This window comes from Ursus maritimus, unplaced genomic scaffold (genome assembly GCF_017311325.1).
Source record: "Ursus maritimus isolate PB19 unplaced genomic scaffold, ASM1731132v1 scaffold_26, whole genome shotgun sequence".
NCBI classification, from domain to species: Eukaryota; Metazoa; Chordata; class Mammalia; order Carnivora; family Ursidae; genus Ursus; species Ursus maritimus.
This window is the reverse complement of record NW_024425119.1, coordinates 9,804,593-9,816,349: the sequence shown is the minus strand read 5'-3', so window position 1 is coordinate 9,816,349 and position 11,757 is coordinate 9,804,593. Positions and strand designations below refer to the sequence as shown.

Genomic DNA, 11,757 nt, shown 5'->3' with positions numbered 1-11,757 from the left:
CTCTGGCGGCTTTCCCTGGCGGTTTGCTGTGCCTCTTCTGAGAGTCAGAGCAGCAGTGGCCGATTCTCAGCCTCTGTCACAGAACAGAGGGATCATGGACCGTTCTCTACTAATGTTCTGGCCACTTTAACTCTGTTTCTGTTGGTGCTGCTCAACCCTGCAGCGTCCCGGGATGTGCGCCCCACACCTGGCGTCCCAGCCCTCACTTCCAGGGCCGGCGCGTCCCTGTCCCTTGTGTTTCTAACGCTGCTAGCCGCCAGCCGCCCCGCGCGCGCTCCCGGATCTCCCGGTCTCAGTGTGGATCCAGTGAGCGCACCGGGATTCCGGGGTTCCGCGAGATGCCTGGTGGCGCACGCACCCGGCTCACGGTCTCAGTCTGCTGTTTTCCAGGTGCCGTCCGTGAGCCCCGCCCGCTCCCCCGTGCAAGTGGCTACCGCTTCCCGGCACCCGAACGCGGCGGCTCCCTCCCCCTTCCGTTTATCTTCCAATATCTGTGCACAGTTTCATGGCTCCCCACTTCGTACCTCAATACTCAGCGCTGGAGATGTTCATTTGTAGAGATCCAGATGCATCTTCCTGCGTCTCAGGCTGGTTCCGTGGTTGTTTAGGCTGGTCTGGTACCTATCCAGCTCGACTCGGGGGACCGGCTGAAAAAGGGGTCCCCTACTGCTCCGCCATCTTAACTCCCTCTGGATCTTTGCTTTTCTTTATCGATTTTAGAAGACCCCTGTAATTAATATCACAGGATCTATAGATGAATTTGGAGAGTGTTGTATTTATAATATTATTTATTTGTTTATAATACATATCTTGTATTGGCGTTTGTCTTCTTGTATGATTTATAGTTTTTCTAACCCATCGCTGCATGTTATTTATTATATATGTCCCTATTAAATGTATCTGATGTTTATGCTACTGCAATTATGTAATTTTATTCTTTTTTAAAATAGTTACTTTTATATATGGAAATGTAATTGTTTGTGTTATCCTTCTCCTGTTCAACATACATTCTGAAAACTCATAATTTCTAATAATTTGTGGGTTCTTTTAAATATTGTAAAACATAGCATCTAATAATAAGTTTTATTTTTCCTATAACTATTACTTAATTTTTGTCTAATTAAAATGTGTAGAACTGCCAAGACAATATTGGCAGTGAACATTCTTAATTTGTTTCACATTTTAAAGAAAATGTTTCTAACATTTCTTTCTTTTTTTTAAGATTTTATTTATTTATTTGAGAGAGAGACAGAGAGAGCACAACCTGGAAAGAGGGAGGAGCAGACTCCCTATGAAACAGGGAGCCTGACACGGAGCTGAATCCCATAACCCTGGGATTATGACCTGAGCCAAAGGCAGACTCCCAAACAACTGAGCCACTCAGGAGCCCCACTTCTAACATTTCAATATTATCAGTGTTTTATTTCATTTTTATGCACTTTTTTAAAGTTAAGGCAATTCTTTTCTATTTCTGTTTCCTAAAAAAATTTTTTTTGTCAATAGAAAGGCACTTTGAATTTTCTAATGTATTTTTGTTTCCTTCATCTATTTTGATGTTCTTCCTTCATCTTGCAATGTGGTTAATGACACAAGTTTTCTTTTTTTTTTTTTAAGATTTTATTTTTATTTATTCGACAGAGATAGAGACAGCCAGTGAGAGAGGGAACACAAGCAGGGGGAGTGGGAGAGGAAGAAGCAGGCTCATAGTAGAGGAGCCTGACGTGGGGCTCGATCCCGTAACACCAGGATCACGCCCTGAGCCGAAGGCAGACGCTTAACCGCTGTGCCACCCAGGCGCCCCAATGACACAAGTTTTGTAATATAAATAACTACTTTGAATTCCTAGATAAAATTCAACTTGGTCATGATGTTATATCAATTTATTCTAAATTGATTTATTCTGATATTTGTTTTTTAATATTCCTATGCTTAAATTCATGAACTGATGGCCCTAAAAGTTTGTCTGAGGGGATTATTGAGATTATTGTTTCAACAATTCAAAGAAGACATGGTTGGAAGATGTGTTGTTTTACATGTATGGTACAAAATTGTGAATGGTAAATTTAATATGTCTAAAAAATTAATTATTGTTCATATTCTGTGCATATTTCAAATTAGATTTACATTTGTGGTCACCAATGCACCCAGCAGCAACCTTTGAGAGTCACGGGAAAATAATTTTTATGAAGAGTATGATATAATGTTGTAATCAGAATGAAGTAAATGGTGCTCGGTAATTGCAAACTCAAGAAGATCCATGTTGTTTCAATAAAAACAAATTTCTAAGAGCCATGATAGTGTAATAACAGCATTGCTACCTTTTTCTTTTTCTTTTTTTAAGATTTTTTTTTTTTTGAAAGAGAGAGAAAGCATGCATGAATGAGGGAGGGGCAGAGGGTGAGGGAGAAGTAGATTCCCCGCTGAGCAGGGAGCCAGATGTGGAGCTCTGTCCCATGACCCTGGGATCGTGACCTGAGTTGAAGGCAGACGCTTAACTAACAGACACCCAGGTGCCCCTCCTTTTTTTTTTTTTTTGTAAGTTTTTTTTTTCCATTGCTACCTTTTTCTCATGAGAAATGAAACTAGCCAGGAAAGGTACACTTACCAATAAAGAAGGCAGGGATGGTCCTTGGACCTGAGGAGGAAGAAGTGATGTTTGGACAGTATGAAAAACCTGCTTGCACGCTCACTGGACAATAAGCAAATTCATAATCAATCTCTTTTATCTACTATTCTGAATATTTATAGATAAATCATAACACCACTCATGGGCTCATGAATTTTGTAATACATTTTAATCAAATTGTTTGTTTAAACAGAAGTTCTGCACACACAAAAAAAGTTTCCCAGGATCTGTCAGACCTAGTGGCAGGCCTTTATAAGACCAAATATTTATCAGTCACTAATTACACGGGTTCATTTCAGTTGAAGATAATAATAATTTTGCTCAGTTATTTAAGTTATTTGTGCATATTTAATATGAAAAACAATAAATTCTGTTCCATATGGTAGTAATAATGTTTATAAACTTTAGTCATGTACAGTAGATTTAATAAAATTTCTCTTCTCTGTTATGGGTTTAATTACGTTCCCAAGTTGAAGTCCTAACCCTCAGCACCTCAGAACGTGACCTTGTTTAGAAATAGGGTCATATAACTGATGTAATATATCACATATAATAAATGTGATAGATAAAATGAAATCTTTAGGATGGGTTGAAATCGCTTTAAGACTGGTGTTCTTATAAGAAGGTAACATTTGGATTTAGTGACAAATGCTCCCAAGGGAAAGACTATGTGGAGACACAGAGAAAAAGCAGCCATGTGGCTGAAGTGATGTATCTATAAGCCAAGGAACACCAAGGATTACCAGCTCTGATGACAAGCCGGAAGGCGCAAGAGAGGGTTCTTCTCTAGAGCAGTCTCTGAGAGCATGACCCAGCAGACACCTTGATCTTGGACTTCTTGTCTCCAGAACTGTGAGACAAAATTCTGTCGTTTTAAGCCACTCAGTTTGTGGTACTTTGTTATGGTGGCCATAGCAATCCAGTACATTGTAATACCAAAACCAGCTTATTTCCATTTCTATATTCCATTTTTCTCAGATACAAGCCTGAGCTAGAGTGTCCCTTCTTTGTTTCAAGGCCCTTCTTTAAATGAAGGAAAATGAGTCCTCTCAGTATCTCAGTCTAGTCACATGCCATTTTATCCACCACTCTGCGAAATGCACAAAAGCAGCTCTCACCAAATCATGCCAAACTGTATTCCCATACCCGGTGAACTTGCTTCAGTTAACATCTCTCATACCATCTCAAGCAGAATTTAACATTTCTTTTCCATTTCTTCCTTCTTTAAATACTGCCTTCCCAGAATTTTATGACACCATATTCCCCTGAGATTCCTCCTTGTTTCCTGACTTCTCTGTTCTTTTTGATTTCAGTACACACTCTCTGTTCCTGCTGCATTTGTTACTCTTCCTATAGTTTTAAGCCTTTTCTCTTTTCTTTTCCCACTCCTCCTTAGGGAATCTCCTTTATACATTTAGGATCAACATTCCCTAAGGGATCCTAAATTTACATATTCAAAGTGATACTTTCTTGAAGTTCCAGATTACCTAACGATCTACTCCACTTCATCTATTTTTCTCCAATTTTTTATTTAAATTCTAGTTTGTTAATATGTAGTGTAATATTGGTTTTAGGAGTAAGATTTGGTGATTCATCACCTATATATAACACCCAGTGCTCATCATAACAAATGCCCTCCTTCATACCCATCCCCCATCTAGCCCATCCCCCTCCTACCTCACTCCATCAACCCTGTTTGCTTTCTATAGTTAAGAGTCTCTTGTGGTTTGCCTCTGGTTATGTCTACAATTTATAATCTTTCCCTCAAATATATCCCTCCTCAGCACACTAAATGGAACCACCATCCAACAAAGTGCATAAAAACAGAAACCTGGGGGCATCTGGATGGTACAGTTGGTTAAGCGGCTGCCTTCAGCTCAGGTGGTGATCTTGGGGTCCTGAGACAGAGCCCTGCATTGGGGGGGGGGGTCCCTGCTCAGCAGGGAGTCTGCTTCTCCCTCTCCCTCTGCCCCTCCCCCTGCTTGTGCACCCTCTCTCTCTTTCTGTCAAATAAATAAATAAAATCTTTTTAAATGATTTTTTTTAATTTATTCATTTTTCAGAGAGAGAGAGAGCACAAGCAGGGGGAAAGGCAGGCAGAAGGAAAAGCAGGCTCCCTGCTGAGCAAGGAGCCCGATGTGGGGCTCGATCCCAGGAACCTGGGATCATGACCTGAGCCAAAAGCAGATGCTTAACCGACAGAGCCATCCAGGCATCCCATAAATAAATAAAATCTTAAAATACACAAACAAACCCCCAGAAATCTGGTATTGGCCTTAATATTGGCTTTGTTCCTCATCTACCATTTTTAGTCAACTTAGTAGGAATAAATAGAAATACTCAGCAGGTAACCCACCAGCAGAAGTGTATGCTGGGTCTATATTTCAGCCAACATATTTGAGCTTAGGAATCTAGAGAACAAGGAAAGGTGTGAACCTAAGAGATGAAAAATCTTGAAATAAAGTGATGGTTGAAGGAGTAAAAGGAAGAAATACATTCTCAAAACTGAAGCACAATTTAATACATTATGCCTCTATTTTGAGAAAGTCTGATTGTTACTATTCATAATAAACCTTATTCATGCTTATATTTCAATTCACTTTATCTCTGTTGCCTAATAGTCTCTAAATTAGCTCATAACTCAAATACTTCTTCATTTTCCTCTTCCCATACTGTAGCCAGGGTAATGGTTCCAAAACTCAAAATTCACCAGGTTACTTTGCTAACTCAAGCCTTTTACTGGCTTTTAATTGCTGTTGAAATGAAAACAGAAATATTTATGTGACATTTAAGATACCTTACTTACCAGCCTATTTTGGCACCCAGTTTATCCTTTCTTGGCTTCCAGTAATTCTGTCTTCACATTTTTTTTAAAGCGTAACATGCTCACAAGTCCAAAACATTTTTTTTAAAGATTTTATTTATTTATTTGACAGAGATAGAGACAGCCAGCTAGAGAGGGAACACAAGCAGGGGGAGTGGGAGAGGAAGAAGCAGGCTCATAGCGGAGGAGCCTGATATGGGGCTCGATCCCACAATGCTGGGATCACGCCCTGAGCCGAAGGCAGACGCTTAACCGCTGTGCCACCCAGGCACCCCCAAAACATTTTTTATTTCATCTATTAGGATTTTATCTAGGACTTCCTGGAAGATTCTTACTTCTACCAAATTCTACTCACTTTACATCTCTCAGCTGATGTGTCATATATTTGAAGATTCATTAGCTGAGTTAAGGGACAGTATCAGATCCTCCTACCTGATAGTCTCATAAGTAATATACAACTTTTCTCCACAGCACCTATCAAACTTTATTCAACCAATATTTATTGAGCATCTATTATGTGTCAGACATTGCTTTAAATAATAGGGGTACAATAGGAATCCAAACAGGGAAAAACCCTTGTGCAGGGAGCTTAAATTATAGATGAGAGAGAAAAATAAAATAAAACATTTTAAAAGTTACCAAAAAAAAGCAAATTATTTGGACCAAGGAAAAAATGTATTTTTATGTTTGTCTAGTTAATTATTTTATCAGTATTTATGAATCAGACTAGAACCTAAAGACCAGTTCAAACAGTGGTGAAAATGGTTACTAGCATTCTGCTGAGGTTATTACCATAAAACAAACAAACAACACTACATACCAGCAAAGGATCATGGAGATCAAGTATACAAACGTCACCTCAAAGGGTAACTTTCACAACTAGATCTGGAATATTTTGACCATCAAAATAGAGTATACAAATTGAACAAAATATGAAAATGAGAGTCCACAAAGATACAAATACAAAAATGAATAAGTTGAAAGTCTGATGAAGAATGGGATATTTGCAAAGTCTAAAAGTACCTTCTGTCAAAGCACAAATTGCATCAAACAATAATACACAGGAAAAGACTTTATTCAAGGTTATGGCAATAAGGGACATAGGCGAGAACTCGGTCTGAACTAAAATCTGCTGAAACAGAGGACAGCAGGGTTTTGCAGAGCTGGGGTAGGGGGGGAGATCATACAGCATCTGTGTGTGCTAAACAGCTGTACCCGGAGGAAAATTAAACATTTCCAGGTCTTCATGATAGGAGAGAGTTTTACAGCTTGGATGTAGGTGCCCACTGAAGTTAGCCTCCTACCTTCCCACAGAAACTAAGAAATAGAGGTGCTGCTTTTCTTGATGATCGCATTTCAAAGGAATGAGTCTCTGGTCCTTAAGATAGACATTTCTGGGTTATAAAGCCTTTAAAAAGCTTTTTTGAAACATTTGCACCTCAAAGAAGCAGAGAGAGAATTTCCAATTACACGTTTCCTGAGGTAAATGGTCTAAAAATGAGGAGGTCAGGGGCTCATAGATAGGAAGAACAAAGCTTGTCTAAAATTTAGTCAAGCTGAAGGGAATGTTGAAACCATCTTGGTCACTGTCCATAAAATATTAATTAATTACAAAGGGAAAAGAGAAATTTACAGTGAATTCTGATAGACATCACATTAAGCGTGTGAACAAAGTCAATAGCATCAACAATGGAATAAACAAAGGTGTGTGCCGTCTGAAAGGATGCAGTGGGAACAACTTCTCACTGTTTCTGCCAAGGAGCAGTTGACTATAACCATGAGAAATAATCAGATTCAAATTGAAGAACATTTTGCAGAATAACGAGGTCGTAGTATTCAAAAGTGTCAAGTTGTGAATAACAAGGAAGGCTAAAGAATGCTTCTAGATGGAAGGTGATTAAGGAGACATAATAACTAAACGCAGAAGATGATTCTGAGCCAGATCTTTTACTCTAGAGACAACTGGCAAAACTTAAAGAGAGTCTGAGAATTAGATGGTAGCACTGTGTCAATGCTAGTTTGTTAATTTTGATCATTTAATTGTGATTAAGTAGGGGATATTTTGTAGGAAATATACACAGAAGTATCCAATGATACTTGAAATTTTATAATAAAATGTATCAATCTGGCAAGTAATTCCCAAGAGATTCAGGAAAAAGGAAAGTGCTTTTGCTCTGCACCTGTAATCTTATAAATTCATGCTAGTTTCTAAAGTTAGATTAACGTTGTATAAAATCTAAAGCAAACAACATATTTAATGCTTTTGAGTCATAAATCCAGTTTTAAGGTTTGTATCAAAGAAATAAAAGGTACTACTTTTTAAAAAGATATTCAGAATGTTTATTGCAGTGTCATTTACAGTAGAAAAAACTTGAGAATAAAGCTAATGTTCATCAACAAAGCAGTAAAAAAGTATATAAATCCACACTATAACGCAACTCAGAATTATATGAAATTTGCATAGGATATTGTTACAAATTAAACAAGCACAATACAGAAAAGCAGATACAATCTGATCACATTTGCTTAAAATGAAAATGAATAAAAATCCTGAGTATGAATGCATGGACTCACACTGGATTATATTGCCACATAAAACACAGAAAGGGCATATTTTAGATTGTTTATATGGTGTACTCTAAGGTTAGGACCAATGCAGATGGTGGAGGGAAAATGGAGAAGACATTTTGCTGTTTAATTGCAGTTCTATTTTTTTAATTGTCGTTTTAAATTCTTACTCCTTAAGATTAATATTAGAACCTAGTTGGAAAAAATTTTGATCATTGATTATTGGTTGATTGATTGGCAAATCCATTTGAAAACACTGCTGCAGGTTTCAGAATAAATTTTGTTTTCCTTGGTGGCAGCACAGCTATTTTCTTTAGCTGGTCCTTTTATGAAAAATCTGTAGAGGAAGGCATAAATACATTGTTAATCATTGTTGCTGAAGACATCCATTGGTATTTTCAGCTAATACCCTCTCTTAATTAAAAGGCTGCTCAGATTTCAGGGCATTTTTAAATCCTTTGATTCACTAAAAGTTAAAGTATGTGTGTAACTTAAACTTACTCTCTGTGATTGGCACAGAGACCCCAGAGAGTCTGTTAGAAAAGACAGAGCTAAGAGTAAATATGTGTCCATATCCCTGTTCTAGTCTTCTTTCCATTGTTCTATATGGTGTAGTCTTTAAACAATAAATGCTCTATGATTACTGTTTTCAAATCTTTTTGCTTTGAAAACAAAACCAAAATATCCATGAGCACTCCAGTGAACATTAAATCGATTTTCATCCTTTTAAATTCCTAAGTATCGAAAATTATTTCAGAGTTGGTTTTGGTGGACTTCGAGGTACTTTATGAAGATAAGTTCTACAATAGACAGTAAATCAGACAGTGTTTTTGGAAAGACTCACGTCTTTGAATCTAATGGAGAACCATCCACCCAGGTCCATGTCCTCTTCAGGGATGTAAAGTTAAGCCCAATCCACACGTAGTTTGTTTGTTTTAGGTTTTTCCGTATAAAAGCCTAAAAAGTGAGTAACAAGCAACTAAGTGAACAGAATATTTTAATAATGTAGACATACTAATTAAGATTTAGAATTTTATTGGACGATTAGCATTCTACATGAACATTCTTATACTAATCAATTCGTACTTATTTATATACACTATATATTCATTACATATATACACATACATATATATCGCTTGCAAATTGAATACAAGTATTCAGCCCAGGACTAGCATGAGTCAAGTGAGGCACTGGATTGAGCACAAAATTTAGGAGGTGTCAAAAACTCAGTAATCAAGATAAATGATATTTTAATGGAAGAGTGGGAAGAAATTTGAGAAAAGCCATTTTTTAAAAAAAAACATTGTATTTATTTATTTATTTAAGGGAGACTGAGAGAGAAAGAAAGAGTGTGTGAGTGAGGGGAGGGGCAGAGGGGGAAGGAGAGAGGGAATCCCAAGCACACTCTGTGCTGAGTGCAGAGCTGATAGGGGGTTTGATGTCAGGACCCTGAGATCACAGCCCTAAGATCATGACCTGAGCTGAAATCAAGAGTTGGAAGCTTAACTGCCTGAGCCACTCAGGTGCCCTTGAGGGAAGCCATTTTTTTCATTTTGTATATTTTTTAAATTCAAGTAATTAATATAATGTATTAGTTTCAAAGGTAGAGTTTAGTGATTCATCACTTTCATATAACACCCAGTGCTCATTAATGCCCATCACCTGGTTACCCCATCCTCCCACCCACCACACCTCCAGTTACCCTCAGTTTGTTTCCTATAGTTAAGAGTCTCTTATGGTTTGTCTCTGTCCCTGATTTCATCTTTTTTCATTTTTCCCACCCTTCCCCTATAATCTCTGTTTCTTAAATTCCACATATGAGTGAAATCATATGATAATTGTCTTGAGGAAAACTATTTTACACTGCACAGAGACTGATGCCATAACCCTGACACTAAACCATTTACCATTTCAGATTGGTCCTGAATGATTGGTAGATGAGATTTTCTTCCCAAACAATATCCATAACTGTCACTCCAACTTTTCATCTCATTAGAGAACCAATAACACTTTTTTTGATATTTGAGCCATTCCGATGGGCACAACCCTATAGGGAAATGGAGGAAACAAAGAAAATCAAGTTACACGTGTATCTCTGAAAATTGAATACTTCGAGAGTGGAGCTGTACTATAAAATCACTCACAACAAAGTGTTCAGATTTACAAGATGTCTAAATTACAAATGATTATTCATGGAAATTAAGAAATTAATTTAGTAAGATGAAGCAAAATTTAGACAAAAGGGATTTCTTTTTCTTGTCCAGATCTAATGTAATTACTAAAATAACATGAACCATTTAAGCTATAAATTACATTAACATTACTTGTAAGATTAAATATTATTTATACCATTCTCTTAGAATTTACTCATATAAAGCTTTAAGACTTCTCTCCTTTTTTATGTGCATAAATCTAAATAATATTGAGAATAATACTTTTTCAGTTTCTATATAATTACAAGTTCAAGTTTTTTAATTTTCTTAAATTAAATTATACTAAGGTCTTCAATTGAAATTTACCCCAAAGATACAGATGTAGTGAAGAGAAGAGCCATATGCACCCCCAATGTTCATAGCAGCATTGTCCACAATAGCTAAATCATGCAAGGAGCCAAGATGCCCTTCAACAGAAGACTGGATTAAGAGGATGTGGTCCATATATAAAATGGAATATTACTCAGCTATCAAAAAGAACGATTTCTCAACATTTGCTGCAACATGGACGGCACTGGAGGAGATAATGCTAAGTGAAATAAGTCAAGCAGAGAAAGACAATTATCACATGGTTTCACTCATTTATGGAACATAAGAAGTAGGAAGATCAGTAGGAGAAGAAAGGGATAAAGAAAGGGGGGGTAATCAGAAGGGGGAATGAAGCATGAGAGATTATGGACTCTGGGAAACAAACTGAGGGCTTCAGAGGGGAGGGGGTGGGGGAATGGGACAGGCTGGTGATGGGTAGTAAGGAGGGCACGTATTGCATGGTGCACTGGGTATTACACGCAACTAATGAATCATCGAACTTTACATCAAAAACCAGGGATGTACTGTATGGTGACTAACAAACATAATAAAAAAAATACTATTATTAAAAAAAATATCTGAGACTTCGACATAATAATAAGAGAAAGTGAATTGTATGAATAAATATGAGTTCAAGTCAGTATAACTTTCCAAACTTAATGGCCGTTAAAATCTCCTTTCTTTATTGAAGTAAAATTCATGTGACATAAATTCACCATTTCAATCACTTTAAAGTGCAAATGCCATGGATTTTATTACACCCACAGTGTGCAAACATAACTACTATCTAATTACAAAATATTTTTATCACCCCAAAATTAAACCCTATAAACATTAAGCAGCCATTATCCATTCTCCCCATCCCATTATGTTTCAACATTGGAAAATGTCAATCTTCAAAATTTATTCTTCTTTTTCAAGATTGTGTTTGCTATTCAGGATTTTTTAAATTTCACATGAATTTTAAGATCACCTTGTCCATTTCCACAGAAAAAGATCATTGGAATTTTGATAGGAATTTCTTTGAATCTGCAGATCACTTTGACTAGTATTGCCATCTTAAATGAATTGTGGATTTATACAAACAGAGGAATATTATTCAGTCATAAGATGCTGATATACGACACAACATGGATGAACCTTGAAAACATTCTGCTAAGTGACAGAGGCAAGACACAAAAAGTGAATATTGTATGATTCCATTATATGAAAGT

General features: G+C 37.0%; 2 protein-coding genes across 6 annotated transcripts in view; one reads left to right on the top strand and one right to left on the bottom strand.

The window, feature by feature from the left end:
• The window catches only part of CLEC2B (C-type lectin domain family 2 member B), a 30,520-nt gene extending 28,228 nt beyond the window's left edge, over positions 1 to 2,292 (top strand). Inside the window, exon 6 of one of the 3 annotated variants that reach the window (XM_040642145.1) lies at positions 1,223 to 2,292. In XM_040642145.1, the coding sequence (XP_040498079.1) occupies positions 1,223 to 1,320 (98 nt within the window). In that variant the 3' untranslated portion in view covers positions 1,321 to 2,292. Of the gene's footprint in view, positions 1 to 390; positions 449 to 1,222 lie in introns of those variants that run through there. The other 2 variants (XM_040642148.1, XM_040642147.1) reach the window with 2 other exon arrangements.
• A 5,474-nt stretch (positions 2,293 to 7,766) lies between these two features.
• The window catches only part of KLRF1 (killer cell lectin like receptor F1), an 82,248-nt gene continuing 78,257 nt past the window's right edge, over positions 7,767 to 11,757 (bottom strand). For all 3 annotated transcript variants that reach the window (XM_008697478.2, XM_008697479.2, XM_008697476.2), the window contains 3 exons: positions 9,929 to 10,068; positions 8,863 to 8,975; positions 7,767 to 8,355 (listed from right to left, as the gene is read on the bottom strand). In XM_008697478.2, coding sequence (XP_008695700.1) covers positions 8,238 to 8,355; positions 8,863 to 8,975; positions 9,929 to 10,068 — 371 coding nt within the window. In that variant the 3' untranslated portion in view covers positions 7,767 to 8,237. The remainder of the gene's footprint in view (positions 8,356 to 8,862; positions 8,976 to 9,928; positions 10,069 to 11,757) is intronic.